The sequence below is a fragment of the Oncorhynchus mykiss genome, chromosome 1 (genome assembly GCF_057628025.1).
Source record: "Oncorhynchus mykiss isolate SJ-2025 chromosome 1, ASM5762802v1, whole genome shotgun sequence".
In the NCBI taxonomy this organism is placed as follows: Eukaryota; Metazoa; Chordata; class Actinopteri; order Salmoniformes; family Salmonidae; genus Oncorhynchus; species Oncorhynchus mykiss.
In genome coordinates this window covers 4,784,007-4,804,476 of record NC_143022.1, presented here as the reverse complement: position 1 = coordinate 4,804,476, position 20,470 = coordinate 4,784,007, and the positions used below count along the sequence as shown (strand labels likewise).

The 20,470-nt window shown below is 44.7% G+C and overlaps 1 protein-coding gene across 1 annotated transcript in view; it reads left to right on the top strand.

The window, feature by feature from the left end:
• The window catches only part of crocc2 (ciliary rootlet coiled-coil, rootletin family member 2), a 182,783-nt gene that overhangs the window by 119,229 nt on the left and 43,084 nt on the right, over positions 1 to 20,470 (top strand). The window contains exons 21-26 of the mRNA XM_036983156.2: positions 768 to 947; positions 2,726 to 2,860; positions 3,219 to 3,362; positions 9,937 to 10,175; positions 18,546 to 18,705; positions 18,780 to 18,947. Coding sequence (XP_036839051.2) covers positions 768 to 947; positions 2,726 to 2,860; positions 3,219 to 3,362; positions 9,937 to 10,175; positions 18,546 to 18,705; positions 18,780 to 18,947 — 1,026 coding nt within the window. The remainder of the gene's footprint in view (positions 1 to 767; positions 948 to 2,725; positions 2,861 to 3,218; positions 3,363 to 9,936; positions 10,176 to 18,545; positions 18,706 to 18,779; positions 18,948 to 20,470) is intronic.

The following is a 20,470-nucleotide window of genomic DNA, read 5'->3' as shown; positions in this document are numbered from 1 at the left end:
TAACAGACTGATCTCTACAGTACAGTACATAACAGACTGATCTCTATAGTACAGTATATAACATACTGATCTCTACAGTACAGTACATAACAGACTGATCTCTACAGTACAGTACATAACAGACTGATCTCTACAGTACAGTACATAACTGACTGATCTCTACAGTACAGTACAGTACATAACTGACTGATCTCTACCGTACAGTACATAACAGACTGATCTCTACAGTACAGTACATAACAGACTGATCTCTACAGTACAGTACAGTACATAACTGACTGATCTCTACAGTACAGTACATAACAGACTGATCTCTACAGTACAGTACATAACAGACTGATCTCTACAGTACAGTACATAACAGACTGATCTCTACAGTACAGTACATAACAGACTGATCTCTATAGTACAGTACAGTACATAACTGACTGATATCTACAGTACAGTACATAACAGACTGATCTCTACAGTACAGTACATAACCGATTGATCTCTACAGTACATTACAGTACATAACTGACTGATCTCTACAGTACAGTACATAACAAACTGATCTCTACAGTACAGTACATAACAGACTGATCTCTACAGTACAGTACATAACAGACTGTCTGATGAGCAATCTTTGAATGTTGTCGTTTTTTTTGCCGTTTTATGACCTAGAGCTGTATTTAAAACAAATCAATTGTGTGTGTGTGTGTGTGCGTGCGTGCGTGCGTACGTGCGTGCGCGCGCGCGTGCGTGTGTGTGTGTGATGTGATGTACAGGAACAGCAGTGTGTGAACCTAACCCTGCAGAGGGAGCGTGCAGAGGCCCAGCTACGATCCCATTGTGAGCAGCAGCGTTTGCAGAGCCAGGCTGACCTGCAGCAGCTGCAAGAGGAGATGGTCCGGCTGCAACAAGTCTGCAACAATAGCCTGCTGCAGGCCGAGAGCACAAAACAACAGGTAGTGTGTGTGTGTGTGTGCGTGTGTGTGTGTGTGTGGACATCTTTACATGTCCTGAGGACACTGGGAAACAGCGAGAGCTATTCCCATCATGTAGCCCTGGTGTTGCTAGAGTGTTTTGTAAAAGTATAAAACGATTTGGTTATAAATATAGTATCAAAAGTTAAAAATTTAAATAATTTCAAATTCCTTATATTTAAGCAAACCAGATGACACCATTTTCTTGTTCTTTTTTTATGTAGAGATCAGAGGAAGTAGGGATGACCAGGAACGTTCTCTGTTTAGTGAGTCCTCCAGATCAGAGGAAGTAGGGACGAACAGGGATGTTCTCTGTTTAGTGAGTCCTCCAGATCAGAGGCAGTAGGGATGACCAGGGATGTTCTCTGTTTAGTGAGTCCTCCAGATCAGAGGAAGTAGGGATGACCAGGGATGTTCTCTGTTTAGTGAGTCCTCCAGATCAGAGGCAGTAGGGATGACCAGGGATGTTCTCTGTTTAGTGAGTCCTCCAGATCAGAGGCAGTAGGGATGACCAGGGATGTTCTCTGTTTAGTGAGTCCTCCAGATCAGAGACAGTAGAGATGACCAGGGATGTTCTCTGTTTAGTGAGTCCTCCAGATCAGAGGCAGTAGGGATGACCAGGGATGTTCTTTGTTTAGTGAGTCCTCCAGATCAGAGGCAGTAGGGATGACCAGGGATGTTCTCTGTTTAGTGAGTCCTCCAGATCAGAGGCAGTAGGGATGACCAGGGATGTTCTCTGTTTAGTGAGTCCTCCAGATCAGAGGAAGTAGGGATGACCAGGGATGTTCTCTGTTTAGTGAGTCCTCCAGATCAGAGGAAGTAGGGATGACCAGGGATGTTCTCTGTTTAGTGAGTCCTCCAGATCAGAGGCAGTAGGGATGACCAGGGATGTTCTCTGTTTAGTGAGTCCTCCAGATCAGAGGCAGTAGGGATGACCAGGGATGTTCTCTGTTTAGTGAGTCCTCCAGATCAGAGGCAGTAGGGATGAACAGGGATGTTCTCTGTTTAGTGAGTCCTCCAGATCAGAGGAAGTAGGGATGACCAGGGATGTTCTCTGTTTAGTGAGTCCTCCAGATCAGAGGCAGTAGGGATGACCAGGGATGTTCTCTGTTTAGTGAGTCCTCCAGATCAGAGGAAGTAGGGATGACCAGGGATGTTCTCTGTTTAGTGAGTCCTCCAGATCAGAGGAAGTAGGGATGACCAGGGATGTTCTCTGTTTAGTGAGTCCTCCAGATCAGAGGCAGTAGGGATGACCAGGGATGTTCTCTGTTTAGTGAGTCCTCCAGATCAGAGGCAGTAGGGATGACCAGGGAAGTTCTCTGTTTAGTGAGTCCTCCAGATCAGAGGCAGTAGAGATGACCAGGGATGTTCTCTGTTTAGTGAGTCCTCCAAATCAGAGGCAGTAGGGATGACCAGGGATGTTCTCTGTTTAGTGAGTCCTCCAGATCAGAGGCAGTAGGGATGACCAGGGACGTTCTCTTGATAAGTGTGTGAATTGGACCATGTTCCTGTCCTGCTAAGCATTCAAAATGTAACTAGTACTTTTGGGTGTTAGGGAAAATTTATGGAGTAAAAAGTACATTATTTACTTTAGGAATGTAGTGAAGTAAAAATATATAAAATATATATAAAAATATAAATGGTAAAGTAATGTACAGACCCCCAAAAAACAACTTAAGTACTACTTCAAAAGTATTTTTACTTAAGTACTAGACACCACGGCTAAATAATGTAATTGTAACTCTATTTCCATGGCCCAGGCCCTGTCCCAGAAGGAGGGCGAGAAGGCAGCCCTGACAGAGAGGCTGGCAGGCCTACAGCAGGATCTGGAGACTGCAAGGCTGGAGATGGAGAGAGGCAGGAGAGATGCTCTGAGCCTTCACGAACAGGACAAGGTAGGGAACCATGATGGTTGGGGTCAATTGGAAGTGATTTTAATTGGGAAAAAAATTAAACAACTTATGAAATAAATATATTTTCCTTTTCAGTTTATTGAATTGGAATGTCGATTTACTTCTTGATTTGACTGAATTCAATTCAAATTGACCTCAACCCGGTAACCGTGACGGAGACATGATGACTGGTTTGGGACTACAAAGGCAGATGAGAGAGAATACATTGTTAAGACTGTCACAAAACTATAAGCTCTTTCCTCTAGCTTTTAAACAAATATTTCAATCCATCTCTCGACCCCTTTGATCTCTTAGTTCCCCCCCCCCCTCCCTCCCTTCCTCTCTCCGTCGATCTCTTTAGGACAGTATATCAGGTCTTCAGTGTGAGCTGCAGTCCCTGCGTTCTCGCTTCGAGGAGTCTCTGAGTTCCCATGAGTCATCAGAGAAGAGTCTGACTGAGCAGGTCAGAGAGCTCAACCAGCAGAGAGAAACAGCACGACATGAGGTGAGTGGCCCTTCAATCAATAGATCAATCATGCATTGAGGTGAGGGGACACTCCATCTTTACTACTGCTGCTACCACTGCTTGTCTCTCTCCAACCTCTATGTATGTTTGTTCTCCAGAGGGGGGATGAAGCAGAACACACATTTATGTTTCCCTGCGACTGAATGGACAATAAAGCATTCTTCTTCTAGTTATTCTTCAACCATGTGAAAATAATAAACTCCCTCTTTCACCCTCTCCTTCCTCCTTCTCCCTCTCCTCCCTGCCTCACCCTCTCCTCCCTCCCTGCCTCACCCTCTCCTCCCTGCCACACCCTTTCCACCCTGCCTCATCCTCTCCTCCCTGCCTCAACCTCTCCTCCCTGCCTCACCTTCTCCTTCCCTCTCCTCCCTGCCTCACCCTCTCCTCCCAGCCTCACCCTCTCCTCCCTGCCTCACCCTCAATGCCCTGCCTCACCTCCTCTCCTCCCTGCCTCAACCTCTCCCTCACCCTCTCCACCCTCCTTCTCCCTCTCCTCCTCCCTCCCTCCCTCCCTCCCTCCCTCCCTCCCTCCCTCCCCCTCTCCACCCTCCTTCTCCCTCTCCTCCTCCCTCCCTGCCTCAGCCTCTCCTCCCTCCCTCCCTCCCTCACCCTCTCCTCCCTCCCTGCCTCATCCTCTCCTCCCTGCCTAACCCTCTCCTCCCTGCCTCACACTCTCCTCCCTGCCTCACCGTCTCCTCCCTCCCTGCCTCAGCCTCTCCTCCATCCCTCACCCTCTCCTCCCTCCATGCCTCACCCTCTTCCTCCCTGCCTCACACTCACCTCCCTGCCTCACCCTCTCCTCCCTCCCTGCCTCACCCTCTCCTCCCTCCCTGCCTCAGCCTCTCCTCCCTCCCTCACCCTCTCCTCCCTCGCTGCCTTAGCCTCTCCTCCCTCTCTGCCTCACCCTCTCCTCCCTCCCTGCATCAGCCTCTCCTCCCTCCCTCACCCTCTCCTCCCTCCCTGCCTCACCCTCTCCAGACTCCCTGCCTCACCCACTCCTCCCTGCCTCACCCTCTCCTCCCCGCCTCACCCTCTCCTCCCTCCCTGCCTCACCCTCTCCTCCCTGTCTCATCCTCTACTCTCTGCCTCACCCTCTACTACTGACTAATGTGACTAGATAGATGATGGTACTGTGTCTAGATAGATGATAGTACTGTGACTAGATAGGTGGCTGTGACTAGATAGATGATAGTACTGTGACTAGATAGATGATAGTACTGTCACTAGATAGATGATAGTACTGTGACTAGATAGATGATAGTTTCTGTGATAGTACTGTGACTAGATAGATGATAGTACTGTGACTAGATAGATGATAGTACTGTGTCTAGATAGATGATAGTTTCTGTGATAGTACTGTGACTAGATAGATGATAGTACTGTGTCTAGATAGATGATAGTTTCTGTGATAGTACTGTGACTAGATAGATGATAGTACTGTGACTAGATAGATGATAGTACTGTGACTAGATAGATGATAGTACTGTGACTAGATAGATGATAGTACTGTGTCTAGATAGAGGAATAGTACTGTGACTAGATAGATGATAGTACTGTGTCTAGATAGATGATAGTACTGTGACTAGATAGATGATAGATGATAGTACTGTGACTAGATAGATGATAGTACTGTGACTAGATAGATGATAGTACTGTGTCTAGATTGATGATAGTACTGTGACTAGATGGAGGAGTGAGGGTGGGGTGAGAAGTGGGGTTGTGTGAGGGCTGAGGGAGGGGTGAGGGGGAGGTGAGGAGTGGGGTGGGGTGAGGGAGGGGTTAGGAGTGGGGTGAGGGAGGGGTGAGAGGGAGGTGAGGAGTGGGGTGAGGGAGAGGGAGAGGGAGAGGCTGTTCGGTTTCCTCCTAAAGTCAGAACGTCAGCGGTCTTAACTGCCACCCTATTCTCTGTATAGGGCACTAGTCCCTGATCAGAATAGTACACTAGGAATTAGTCCCTGATCAGAATAGTACACTAGGAAATAGTCCCTGATCAGAATAGTACACTAGGAAATAGTCCCTGATCAGAATAGTACACTAGGAATTAGTCCCTGATCAGAATAGTACACTAGGAAATAGTCCCTGATCAGAATAGTACACTAGGAAATAGTCCCTGATCAGAATAGTACACTAGGAAATAGTCCCTGATCAGAATAGTACACTAGGAATTAGTCCCTGGTCAGAATAGTACACTAGGAAATAGTCCCTGATCAGAATAGTACACTAGGAATTAGTCCCTGATCAGAATAGTACACTAGGAATTAGTCCCTGATCAGAATAGTACACTAGGAATTAGTCCCTGATCAGAATAGTACACTAGGAATTAGTCCCTGATCAGAATAGTACACTAGGAAATAGTCCCTGATCAGAATAGTACACTAGGAATTAGTCCCTGATCAGAATAGTACACTAGGAATTAGTCCCTGATCAGAATAGTACACTAGGAATTAGTCCCTGATCAGAATAGTACACTAGGAAATAGTCCCTGATCAGAATAGTACACTAGGAAATAGTCCCTGATCAGAATAGTACACTAGGAAATAGTCCCTGATCAGAATAGTACACTAGGAATTAGTCCCTGATCAGAATAGTACACTAGGAAATAGTCCCTGATCAGAATAGTACACTAGGAAATAGTCCCTGGTCAGAATAGTACACTAGAAAATAGTCCCTGATCAGAATAGTACACTAAGAATTAGTCCCTGATCAGAATAGTACACTAGGAAATAGTCCCTGATCAGAATAGTACACTAGGAAATAGACCCTGATCAGAATAGTACACTAGGAAATAGACCCTGATCAGACTGGTACACTAGGAAATAGACCCTGATCAGAATAGTACACTAGGAAATAGTCCCTGATCAGAATAGTACACTAAGAATTAGTCCCTGATCAGAATAGTACACTAGGAAATAGACCCTGATCAGAATAGTACACTAGGAAATAGTCCCTGATCAGAATAGTACACTAGGAAATAGAATAAACAGAATAGTAGGAAATAGTTTCCACCAGTTCACCATTTGGGACGCACAATAGTGAGCAGTCCTTCCCTCTCTCACTCTCTGGTTACCTAGGGAACTTGCCTAGGTAACCAGAGAGTCTCAGTGCTTATTTCCATTCATCAAGTGACTCTTAAAAGAGCCTTTTGGGTTGTTGGAGTGGCAGGCAAGTGGCAGTGAGAGTGGTGGTGTGTACTATCGTGTGAGTCCTGCTAGAACGGAGGAGAGACCCGCTCTCATACTCTCAAGGAAGAAAGAGGTCATTGCCCTCATCCGCGAGATGCAACGCCATCCTTACGGACACAGCCCAGGGACACAGTGCTTTATGGCGGAGTGGTGCATTGTGGGAATGCGCCTGTCACGGAGAAATGCAAGCTGGGCCCATGTGGAACTGACAAAATAACTTCTTGCCAATTCGAATGCACGCAGTACCCTCACCGTTATGTTGCGTTCCACATCTGTGAGTTCTCCCAGCGGTTTTCGTATTTATATTGCCATTTATAAAATGAGGACATGCGCGCTCTTTTACTGGACTTGACCAACTGTGCACAGCATTACTTAGGACATTTGTATCTGAAGCTTTGGATTCAGGGATTTAAAAGTACCTATCCGATTTCAGATGTGTAAATATGTCTACAATTTTTCTTACGAGTTTATGTATTTGTTTAACAGTTCTTCAGGATCGGTGGCCCCGCCCCCCCCCCCCCCTCCCCCCGCCCCCCTCACGGGACGGTTGAGCTAACGTAGGCTAAGCTAATGCGATTAGCATGAGGTTGTAAGTAACAAGAGTATTTCCCAGGACATAGACATACACTACCGTTCAAAAGTTTGGGGGTCACTTAGAAATGTCCTTGTTTTTTTTTATTCTTCCTTTATATTTATGTATTCAACTGTTACCTGCAAAAAAAAAGACAGCTCAGATGTGCCTTTCTGAATTTTGAATCCTAAACAACCTGCCTACACATAGTTTAAAGTACAATACCAACATAGCTACTGTAGCAGGTCAAAGCTGTGTGCTGGAAAACCTTGGTAGAGCATGGGTGGAGTAGGCATCGTGGTGCTCATGAATTTCGCTTCTTATTAGGCCTTAGACCAATGTCTATCTCACTTAAAACATTGTTTTTATGTTTTTAATAGAATTAAGACTCAGGACACTCCCACTCTTAACCCAAACTCAACACCTTGTTGAGTTTCACGCCAGTGTTTTATATCACTGACCTGACTGTGGTTCATAATCAAACTACAGGAACCATGACAACCAGGTCTCTCTGATGAAATGAGAGATTGTTTATCTAAGTGGGGAAGCGCTGGCTTAAATTAAAAAAAACAACTGGAACTAGAACTGTTTTATCTCTAGTTTAGTCTCCTCCTTCACCCTATCTGAGTCGAGCAGTGAGTTCAGACTGTGAAGAATGGGAGGGAAGGAGTGTGGTGCTCGTGAGGAATGGGAGGGAAGGAGTGTGGTGCTGGTGGTCCCTGCATCTCAATTGACAGCCTATTCCCTTAGGTTTATAGCGCACCATTTTGGACCAGAGCCCATACAGGGCGTGCGTCAAAAGTAGGGCACTTAATAGGGTGCCATTTGGTGCGCAACCTTGTCTCTGAGAGAGCTATAAAAGACACTGTCAGACATGGCAGAACCTCCCTGATCTTCCCTTGTTTGATAATTTGAACCTCCCTGATCTTCCCTTGTTTGATTATTTGAACCTCCCTGATCTTCCCTTGTTTGATTATTAGAACCTCCCTGATCTTCCCTTGTTTGATTATTTGAACCTCCCTGATCTTCCCTTGTTTGTTTATTTGAACCTCCCTTATCTTCCCTTGTTTGATTATTAGAACCTCCCTGATCTTCCCTTGTTTGATTATTTGAACCTCCCTGATCTTCCCTTGTTTGATTATTTGAAGCTCCCTGATCTTCCCTTGTTTGATTATTTGAAGCTCCCTGATCTTCCCTTGTTTGATTATTTGAACCTCCCTGATCTTCCCTTGTTTGATTATTTGAACCTCCCTGATCTTCCCTTGTTTGATTATTTGAACCTCCCTGATCTTCCCTTGTTTGATTATTAGAACCTCCCTGATCTTCCCTTGTTTGATTATTTGAACCTCCCTGATCTTCCCTTGTTTGATTATTTGAACCTCCCTGATCTTCCCTTGTTTGATTATTTGAACCTCCCTGATCTTCCCTTGTTTGATTATTAGAACCTCCCTGATCTTCCCTTGTTTGATTATTAGACTAATCCAGGCTCAGGATTCTCATGTCTGACAACGACAGAGACAGAGTGAGAATGTACAACAAGGGGACAACATGGGGGGGGTAGAGCGGAGGGGAGAGAGAGAGAGAGAGAGAGAGAGAGAGAGAGAGAGAGAGAGAGAGAGAGAGAGAGAGAGAGAGAGAGAGAGAGAGAGAGAGAGAGAGAGAGAAAGAGAGAGAGAGAGAGAGAGAGAGAGAGAGAGAGAGAGCGCACTCTTGGTAATATAATGAAATCAAAGTTGGAGTTAACCCCTAGTGTAAATAAGTCAGTTGGGGCAGTGTTTATTTTCTCTCCTGCTGCAGGGAGAGGCAGACTCCGATGAGATGGGACAGGTTCCCCTAGCTTCACTCTCATCTACTTGAGGACCACAATCAGAGGGCTCTCCTCTACCCTCCAGACCTGGATTCAAATAGTATTCGAATTATTCCCAATACTTTAGCTGAGCTTGATCGAGCTTGGCTGGCACTGTGGAAACAATGCAGTAGTTCATCATAAGAACATGAATGATGAATGATTTTGAATAGTATTTGAACCCAGGGTATTCTCCATACCCCCTTTTCCCTGAATAGTATTTGAACCCAGGGTATTCTCCATACCCCCTTTTCCCTGAATAGTATTTGAAATCCCCCCCCCCCCCCCCCCCATTTCCCTGAAATTAAGTATGATGGGTTGGAAAGGGATTAGAATTGATGAGAAGAAAACATATTATGTATAAACATCGTGCCTCTCCCTCCTCCCTCCCCTCTCCTCCCTCCTCCCTCCCCTCTCCTCCCTCCTCTCCTCCCTCCTCCCTCCTCCCTCCTCTCTACCCTCTCCTCCCTCCTCCCTCCCCTCTCCTCCCTCCTCTCCTCCCTCCTCCCTCCTCCCTCCTCTCCTCCCTCCTTCCTCCTCTCTCCCCTCTCCCCTCTCCGCCCTCCTCCCTCCTCCCTCCTCCCTCTACCTCTCCTCCCCTCTCCTCCCTCCACCTCTCCTCCCCTCTCCTCCCTCCTGTCCTCCCTCCACCTCTCCTCCCCTGTCCTGCCTTCCTTGGTCTGGTTCATTTGAAGCAGTCTTGGGCCTAGATTCAATCCGTATCCCAGAATATCTGCGTTATAACGTAGTACAAATGTTGAGACAATGTTTCTGCGTTCGCGGAGACTGCATACACAGTAAACACTGCCTCTGCAATCACGCTGTGAAGTGGGACTTCTGCGATACGGATTGAATCGAGTCCAACGTGGTCTCTTGGGTTCGAGTCCGGTCTCCATCTCTGGTTTGTAGCCTCAGTGAGCTCCTCCTCTCATCTCCATTCCCTGGTCCTGCTAGGTGGAGGGTCTTCGGCGGGACCTCCATCGGGCGGAGGATGAACGTGACGCAGGGCGGGAAGAGCTGATCGAGTCCCACAGGGAGCTGAGGGAAGTGGCTCAGGAGAGGGACGACCAGAGGAAGGAGGTGCTGGACCTCAGGAGGCTGCTGGGGGACGAGATCCGAGACAAGGAGGCCATCCACTCCTCCAACCAGGAGCTCAGAGCTGCAGTGAAGAGAGCAGAGAACGACAACAACAGGTACAGTCACTCACTGTCCCATACAAACAACAGATACAGTCACTCACCGTCCCATACAAACAACAGATACAGTCACTCACCGTCCCATACAAACAACAGATACAGTCACTCACCGTCCCATACAGACAACAGGTACAGTCACTCTGTTCCATACAGACAACAGGTACAGTCACTCTGTCCCATACAGACAACAGGTACAGTCACTCTGTTCCATACAGACAACAGATACAGTCACTCTGTTCCATACAGACAACAGACACAGTCACTCTGTTCCATACAGACAACAGGTACAGTCACTCTGTTCCATACAGACAACAGGTACAGTCACTCTGTCCCATACAGACAACAGGTACAGTCACTCTGTTCCATACAGACAACACACACAGTCACTCTGTTCCATACAGACAACAGGTACAGTCACTCTGTCCCATACAGACAACAGGTACAGTCACTCTGTTCCATACAGACAACAGATACAGTCACTCTGTTCCATACAGACAACAGGTACAGTCACTCTGTTCCATACAGACAACAGACACAGTCACTCTGTTCCATACAGACAACAGGTACAGTCACTCTGTCCCATACAGACAACAGATACAGTCACTCTGTTCCATACAGACAACAGGTACAGTCACTCTGTTCCATACAGACAACAGATACAGTCACTCTGTTCCATACAGACAACAGGTACAGTCACTCTGTTCCATACAGACAACAGACACAGTCACTCTGTTCCATACAGACAACAGATACAGTCACTCTGTTCCATACAGACAACAGATACAGTCACTCTGTTCCATACAGACAACAGGTACAGTCACTCTGTTCCATACAGACAACAGATACAGTCACTCTGTTCCATACAGACAACAGGTACAGTCACTCTGTTCCATACAGACAACAGATACAGTCACTCTGTTCCATACAGACAACAGGTACAGTCACTCTGTTCCATACAGACAACAGGTACAGTCACTCTGTTCCATACAGACAACAGATACAGTCACTCTGTTCCATACAGACAACAGGTACAGTCACTCTGTTCCATACAGACAACAGATACAGTCACTCTAACTCTAACCCTCCAACGAGGAGCTGAGAGCCTCTGTCAAGAGAACGACAACCAAAAACAGGATTGTCTGATCTTATACAGCCTACAATGTGTGCACATGGGTCCAGGGCTTTATTGGGTTTTATGAAGTAGAAATGATGTAGACGGTATGGAGTTTAAAGACAACACTGGTTTGAAATGAGTGTTTTCTAAACCCACTCCATGTGATGAGGCCCACACCCGAAAATACTCTGTACAGTCAGAGATGGCATAAAGATTTTCTGACAGGCCTATGTTTCTGCTTATCGTTTCCGACATTTTGGCTGGCTATTTGTTATAAATGATATATCGATGATTAAACATGTGCAGCTTCTCTTCTGTCATTAGTGTTGCCCCAAGAAGACTTTAATAAAAACCCTCACCAGAATGATGTCATAAAGGGATAGAATGAATGATGTCATAAAGGGATAGAATGAGTGATGTCATAAAGGAATAGAATGAATAATGTCATAAAGGGATAGAATGAATGGTTCAATCTGGTTGACATCAATAACGTTGGTTTTCTCTTTCCTCTGTCATCTCTGCTTCTCTCACGCAGCAAAGACGTTTAGGGACCGGGGAGAAAATGCAATAATGGGGATTAAACGGGAGGGGGGGGGGGGGGGGGGGGGGGGGGGGGGGGGGGATTTTCACCCCAATCTGGGGTGAACATCAGACTACTGTTCTGGTCCTCTCTTCTATAACATTAGACTACTGTTCTGGTCCTCTCTTCTATAACAGACTACTGTTCTGGTCCTCTCTTCTATAACATTAGACTACTGTTCTGGTCCTCTCTTCTATAACATTAGACTACTGTTCTGGTCCTCTGTTCTATAACAGACCACTGTTCTGGTCCTCTCTTCTATAACAGACTACTGTTCTGGTCCTCTCTTCTATAACATTAGACTACTGTTCTGGTCCTCTCTTCTATAACATTAGACTACTGTTCTGGTCCTCTGTTCTATAACAGACCACTGTTCTGGTCCTCTCTTCTATAACAGACTACTGTTCTGGTCCTCTCTTCTATAACATTAGACTACTGTTCTGGCCCTCTCTTCTATAACATTAGACTACTGTTCTGGTCCTCTCTTCTATAACATTAGACTACTGTTCTGGTCCTCTGTTCTATAACAGACCACTGTTCTGGTCCTCTCTTCTATAACAGACTACTGTTCTGGCCCTCTCTTCTATAACATTAGACTACTGTTCTGGTCCTCTCTTCTATAACAGACTACTGTTCTGGTCCTCTCTTCTATAACATCAGACTACTGTTCTGGTCCTCTCTTCTATAACAGACTACTGTTCTGGTCCTCTCTTCTAGAACATTAGACTACTGTTCTGGTCCTCTCTTCTATAACATCAGACTACTGTTCTGGTCCTCTCTTCTATAACATCAGACCACTGTTCTGGTCCTCTCTTCTATAACATTAGACTACTGTTCTGGTCCTCTCTTCTATAACATTAGACTACTGTTCTGGTCCTCTCTTCTATAACATTAGACTACTGTTCTGGTCCTCTCTTCTATAACAGACTACTGTTCTGGTCCTCTCTTCTATAACAGACTACTGTTCTGGTCCTCTCTTCTATAACATTAGACTACTGTTCTGGTCCTCTGTTCTATAACAGACCACTGTTCTGGTCCTCTCTTCTATAACAGACTACTGTTCTGGTCCTCTCTTCTATAACATTAGACTACTGTTCTGGCCCTCTCTTCTATAACATTAGACTACTGTTCTGGTCCTCTCTTCTATAACATTAGACTACTGTTCTGGTCCTCTGTTCTATAACAGACCACTGTTCTGGTCCTCTCTTCTATAACAGACTACTGTTCTGGTCCTCTCTTCTATAACATTAGACTACTGTTCTGGCCCTCTCTTCTATAACATTAGACTACTGTTCTGGTCCTCTCTTCTATAACATTAGACTACTGTTCTGGTCCTCTGTTCTATAACAGACCACTGTTCTGGTCCTCTCTTCTATAACAGACTACTGTTCTGGCCCTCTCTTCTATAACATTAGACTACTGTTCTGGTCCTCTCTTCTATACCATTAGACTACTGTTCTGGTCCTCTCTTCTATAACATTAGACTACTGTTCTGGTCCTCTCTTCTATAACATCAGACTACTGTTCTGGTCCTCTCTTCTATAACATTAGACTACTGTTATGGTCCTCTCTTCTATAACATTAGACTACTGTTCTGGTCCTCTCTTCTATAACAGACCACTGTTCTGGTCCTCTCTTCTATAACATTAGGCTACTGTTCTGGTCCTCTCTTCTATAACATTAGACTACTGTTCTGGTCCTCTCTTCTATAACAGACTACTGTTCTGGTCCTCTCTTCTATAACAGACTACTGTTCTGGTCCTCTCTTCTATAACATTAGACTACTGTTCTGGTCCTCTCTTCTATAACATTAGACTACTGTTCTGGTCCTCTGTTCTATAACAGACCACTGTTCTGGTCCTCTCTTCTATAACAGACTACTGTTCTGGTCCTCTCTTCTATAACATTAGACTACTGTTCTGGCCCTCTCTTCTATAACATTAGACTACTGTTCTGGTCCTCTCTTCTATAACATTAGACTACTGTTCTGGTCCTCTGTTCTATAACAGACCACTGTTCTGGTCCTCTCTTCTATAACAGACTACTGTTCTGGCCCTCTCTTCTATAACATTAGACTACTGTTCTGGTCCTCTCTTCTATAACAGACTACTGTTCTGGTCCTCTCTTCTATAACATCAGACTACTGTTCTGGTCCTCTCTTCTATAACAGACTACTGTTCTGGTCCTCTCTTCTAGAACATTAGACTACTGTTCTGGTCCTCTCTTCTATAACATCAGACTACTGTTCTGGTCCTCTCTTCTATAACATCAGACCACTGTTCTGGTCCTCTCTTCTATAACATTAGACTACTGTTCTGGTCCTCTCTTCTATAACATTAGACTACTGTTCTGGTCCTCTCTTCTATAACATTAGACTACTGTTCTGGTCCTCTCTTCTATAACAGACTACTGTTCTGGTCCTCTCTTCTATAACAGACTACTGTTCTGGTCCTCTCTTCTATAACATTAGACTACTGTTCTGGTCCTCTGTTCTATAACAGACCACTGTTCTGGTCCTCTCTTCTATAACAGACTACTGTTCTGGTCCTCTCTTCTATAACATTAGACTACTGTTCTGGCCCTCTCTTCTATAACATTAGACTACTGTTCTGGTCCTCTCTTCTATAACATTAGACTACTGTTCTGGTCCTCTGTTCTATAACAGACCACTGTTCTGGTCCTCTCTTCTATAACAGACTACTGTTCTGGTCCTCTCTTCTATAACATTAGACTACTGTTCTGGCCCTCTCTTCTATAACATTAGACTACTGTTCTGGTCCTCTCTTCTATAACATTAGACTACTGTTCTGGTCCTCTGTTCTATAACAGACCACTGTTCTGGTCCTCTCTTCTATAACAGACTACTGTTCTGGCCCTCTCTTCTATAACATTAGACTACTGTTCTGGTCCTCTCTTCTATACCATTAGACTACTGTTCTGGTCCTCTCTTCTATAACATTAGACTACTGTTCTGGTCCTCTCTTCTATAACATCAGACTACTGTTCTGGTCCTCTCTTCTATAACATTAGACTACTGTTCTGGTCCTCTCTTCTATAACATTAGACTACTGTTCTGGTCCTCTCTTCTATAACAGACCACTGTTCTGGTCCTCTCTTCTATAACATTAGGCTACTGTTCTGGTCCTCTCTTCTATAACATTAGACTACTGTTCTGGTCCTCTCTTCTATAACAGACTACTGTTCTGGTCCTCTCTTCTATAACAGACTACTGTTCTGGTCCTCTCTTCTATAACATTAGACTACTGTTCTGGTCCTCTCTTCTATAACATTAGACTACTGTTCTGGTCCTCTCTTCTATAACATTAGACTACTGTTCTGGTCCTCTCTTCTATAACAGACTACTGTTCTGGTCCTCTCTTCTATAACAATAGACTACTGTTCTGGTCCTCTCTTCTATAACATCAGACTACTGTTCTGGTCCTCTCTTCTATAACATTAGACTACTGTTCTGGTCCTCTCTTCTATAACATTAGACTACTGTTCTGGTCCTCTCTTCTATAACATCAGACTACTGTTCTGGTCCTCTCTTCTATAACAGACTACTGTTCTGGTCCTCTCTTCTATAACAGACTACTGTTCTGGTCCTCTCTTCTATAACATTAGACTACTGTTCTGGTCCTCTCTTCTATAACATTAGACTACTGTTCTGGTCCTCTCTTCTATAACATCAGACTACTGTTCTGGTCCTCTCTTCTATAACATCAGACTACTGTTCTGGTCCTCTCTTCTATAACATTAGACTACTGTTCTGGTCCTCTCTTCTATAACGTCAGACCACTGTTCTGGTCCTCTCTTCTATAACAGACTACTGTTCTGGTCCTCTGTTCTATAACAGACTACTGTTCTGGTCCTCTCTTCTATAACATCAGACTACTGTTCTGGTCCTCTCTTCTATAACATCAGACTACTGTTCTGGTCCTCTCTTCTATAACATTAGACTACTGTTCTGGTCCTCTCTTCTATAACATCAGACTACTGTTCTGGTCCTCTCTTCTATAACATCAGACTACTGTTCTGGTCCTCTCTTCTATAACATTAGACTACTGTTCTGGTCCTCTCTTCTATAACAGACTACTGTTCTGGTCCTCTCTTCTATAACATTAGACTACTGTTCTGGCCCTCTCTTCTATAACATTAGACTACTGTTCTGTTCCTCTCTTCTATAACAGACTACTGTTCTGGTCCTCTCTTCTATAACAGACTACTGTTCTGGTCCTCTCTTCTATAACATTAGACTACTGTTCTGGTCCTCTCTTATCTAACAGACTACTGTTCTGGTCCTCTCTTCTATAACATTAGACTACTGTTCTGGTCCTCTCTTCTACAACAGACTACTGTTCTGGTCCTCTCTTCTATAACATCAGACCACTGTTCTGGTCCTCTCTTCTATAACAGACTACTGTTCTGTTCCTCTCTTCTATAACATCAGACCACTGTTCTGGTCCTCTCTTCTATAACAGACTACTGTTCTGGTCCTCTCTTCTATAACATTAGACTACTGTTCTGGTCCTCTCTTCTATAACATTAGACTACTGTTCTGGTCCTCTCTTCTATAACAGACTACTGTTCTGGTCCTCTCTTCTATAACAGACTACTGTTCTGGTCCTCTCTTCTATAACATCAGACCACTGTTCTGGTCCTCTCTTCTATAACAGACTACTGTTCTGGTCCTCTCTTCTATAACATTAGACTACTGTTCTGGTCCTCTCTTCTATAACATTAGACTACTGTTCTGGTCCTCTCTTCTATAACATTAGACTACTGTTCTGTTCCTCTCTTCTATAACATTAGACTACTGTTCTGGTCCTCTCTTCTATAACAGACTACTGTTCTGGTCCTCTCTTCTATAACAGACTACTGTTCTGGTCCTCTCTTCTATAACATCAGACCACTGTTCTGGTCCTCTCTTCTATAACAGACTACTGTTCTGGTCCTCTCTTCTATAACATTAGACTACTGTTCTGGTCCTCTCTTCTATAACATTAGACTACTGTTCTGGTCCTCTCTTCTATAACATTAGACTACTGTTCTGGTCCTCTCTTCTATAACATCAGACCACTGTTCTGGTCCTCTCTTCTATAACATCAGACCACTGTTCTGGTCCTCTCTTCTATAACATTAGACTACTGTTCTGGTCCTCTCTTCTATAACAGACTACTGTTCTGGTCCTCTCTTCTATAACAGACTACTGTTCTGGTCCTCTCTTCTATAACAGACTACTGTTCTGGTCCTCTCTTCTATAACATCAGACCACTGTTCTGGTCCTCTCTTCTATAACAGACTACTGTTCTGGTCCTCTCTTCTATAACAGACTACTGTTCTGGTCCTCTCTTCTATAACATTAAACTACTGTTCTGGTCCTCTCTTCTATAACAGACTACTGTTCTGGTCCTCTCTTCTATAACAGACTACTGTTCTGGTCCTCTCTTCTATAACATCAGACCACTGTTCTGGTCCTCTCTTCTATAACATCAGACCACTGTTCTGGTCCTCTCTTCTATAACATTAGACTACTGTTCTGGTCCTCTCTTCTATAACAGACTACTGTTCTGGTCCTCTCTTCTATAACATTAGACTACTGTTCTGGTCCTCTCTTCTATAACAGACTACTGTTCTGGTCCTCTCTTCTATAACATTAGACTACTGTTCTGGTCCTCTCTTCTATAACATTAGACTACTGTTCTGGTCCTCTCTTCTATAACATCAGACCACTGTTCTGGTCCTCTCTTCTATAACATCAGACCACTGTTCTGGTCCTCTCTTCTAAAACATTAGACTACTGTTCTGGTCCTCTCTTCTATAACATTAGACTACTGTTCTGGTCCTCTCTTCTATAACATTAGACTACTGTTCTGGTCCTCTCTTCTATAACAGACTACTGTTCTGGTCCTCTCTTCTATAACAGACTACTGTTCTGGTCCTCTCTTCTATAACATTAGACTACTGTTCTGGTCCTCTCTTCTATAACAGACTACTGTTCTGGTCCTCTCTTCTATAACAGAATACTGTTCTGGTCCTCTCTACTATAACATTAGACTACTGTTCTGGTCCTCTCTTCTATAACAGACTACTGTTCTGGTCCTCTCTTCTATACCATTAGACTACTGTTCTGGTCCTCTCTTCTATAACATTAGACTACTGTTCTGGTCCTCTCTTCTAAAACATTAGACTACTGTTCTGGTCCTCTGTTCTATAACATTAGACTACTGCTCTATATAGTTAGACCAGATACATTGAGGCTCTATAGTTGAGGTTTAGTCTACACACTAACGATAGATACAAATAATGAAAGTAAAACCTCACTGTGGCCCATAAATATGAATTGCACAAGAATGATACATTTCTGAATATTTTGATGCATTGTTTTGTCTTTATTTAACCCCCTGCCCTTCATCCACATCCTAAAACCACCAGTCCCGCGGGTATAACAGTGGGGATTGTGAGTTCTGACTCAACCCCACACATCACTATTTGAATTGTGACAATATATTTCTTCAATATTTTGACAGTACTTTACCTCCATGTATCTGCTTCCATCTCCGTCAGTCTGCGGCGTAGTGTCAAGGACAAGGAGCCGAAAGTGTATTTTTGTAATAGTTTTGACAGAAATCTACCTCTATAACCCTGTCTCTGCCTCCATGTCTCCCATCAGTCTGCGGCGTAGCCTGGAGGACAAGGAGCAGAAAGTGGTGGTGCTGGAGGTGTGTAAGACCTCCCTGCAGCAGGAAGTGTCCAAGCTGAGGAGCATCATGAGAGAGCTGGAGAAGTCCCGGCTGCAGGCACGCAGAGAGCTGCAGGAGCTACGCAGACAGGTGAGGCTTCGTCTTCTTCTTCTTGTTCTTCTTCTGCCACAGCCTCTAATCAGTCTCTCTCTCTACCTGTTCAGGTGAAGATCTTAGAGAGGGAGGCTGCCCAACAGAGGGAGGAGATGGGAGAACTGCAGGCCAGGGTGTGTCAGGAGGAGGTGAAGGAAGAGGAGGCGAGGAGGGAGTCCTTCAGTCTTAAACAGAGAGTCCTGGAGAGCGAGGCGGGTAGGGAGGCGGCCATCAAGGAGGTACATTACCATGGGAGGCCCACAGGGCTGGGGGAGGAGGACAGGAAGGAGGTGCGTTACCATAGGAGGCCCACAGGGCTCACAATACCCCATAATGACATCACAATACCCCATAATGACATCACAATACCCCATAATGACAAAGCAAAAACAGGGTTTTAGAATGTATTGCAAATGTATCAGTATTCAGACCCTTTGCTAGGAGACTCGAAATTGAGCTCCGGTGCATCCTATTTCCATTGATCATCCTTGAGATGTTTCTACGCCTTGATTGGAGTCCACTTGTAGTAAATTCAATAGATTGGACATGATTTAGAAAGGCACACTCCTGTCTATATAAGGTCCCACAGCTGAAAGTGCATGTCAGAGCAAAACCCAAGCCATGAGGTCGCAGGAATTGACCGTAGAACTCCGAGACAGGATTGTGTCGAGGCACAGATCTGGGCAAAGGGAACCAAAACATTTTTACAGCATCGAAGGTCCCCAAGAACGTAGTGGCCTCCATCATTCTTAAATTGAAGAAGTTTAGAACCACCAAGACTCTTCCTAGAGCTGGCAGCCCGGCCAAACTGAGCAATCGGGGGAGAAGGGTCTTGGTCATGGAGGTGACCAAGAACCTGATGGTCACTCTGAGAAAGCTCCAGAGTTCCTCTGTGGAGATGGGAGAACTTTCCAGAAGGACAACCATCTCTGCTGCACTCCACCAATCAGGTCTTTATGGTAGAGTGGCCAGACGGAAGCCACTCCTCAGTAAAAGGCACATGACAGCCCACTTGGAGTTTACTAAAAGGCACCTAAAGAATTTCAGACCAATATTCTCTGGTCTTATGAAACCAAGATTGAACTCTTTGGCCTGAATGCCAAGTGTCACGTCTGGAGGAAACCTGACACCATCCCTACGATGAAGCATGGTGATGGCAGCATCATGCTGTGTGGATGTTTTTCAGCGGCAGGGACTGGGAGACTAGTCAGGATGGAGGCAAAGATGAACGGAGAAAACTACAGAAAGATCCTCGATCAAAACCTGTTCCAGAGTGCTCAGGACCTCAGATTGGGGTGAAGGTTCACATTCCAACAGGACATTGACCCAAGAGGACAATGACAGCCAAAACAACACAGGAGTGGCTTCGGGACAAGTCTCTGAATGACCTTGAGTGGCCCAGCCAGAGGCCGGACTTGAACCCAATCGAACATCTGGTGAGACCTGAAAGCGTCATATCCAAGGAGACTCGATGCTGTAATCACTGCCAAAGGTGCTTCAACAATCAATCAATCAATCAAATGTATTTATAAAGCCCTTTTTACATCAGCCGATGTCACAAAGTGCTGTACAGAAACCCAGTCTAAATCCCCAAACAGCAAACAATGCAGATGTAGAAGAACAGTGGCTAGGAAAAACTCCCGAGAAAGGCAGGAACCTAGGAAGAAACCTAGAGAGAAACCAGGTTCTGAGGGGTGGCCAGTCCTTATAAATTAGCAAAAAAAAAAAAAAAAAAACAGTTTTTGCTTTGTCATTATGGTCT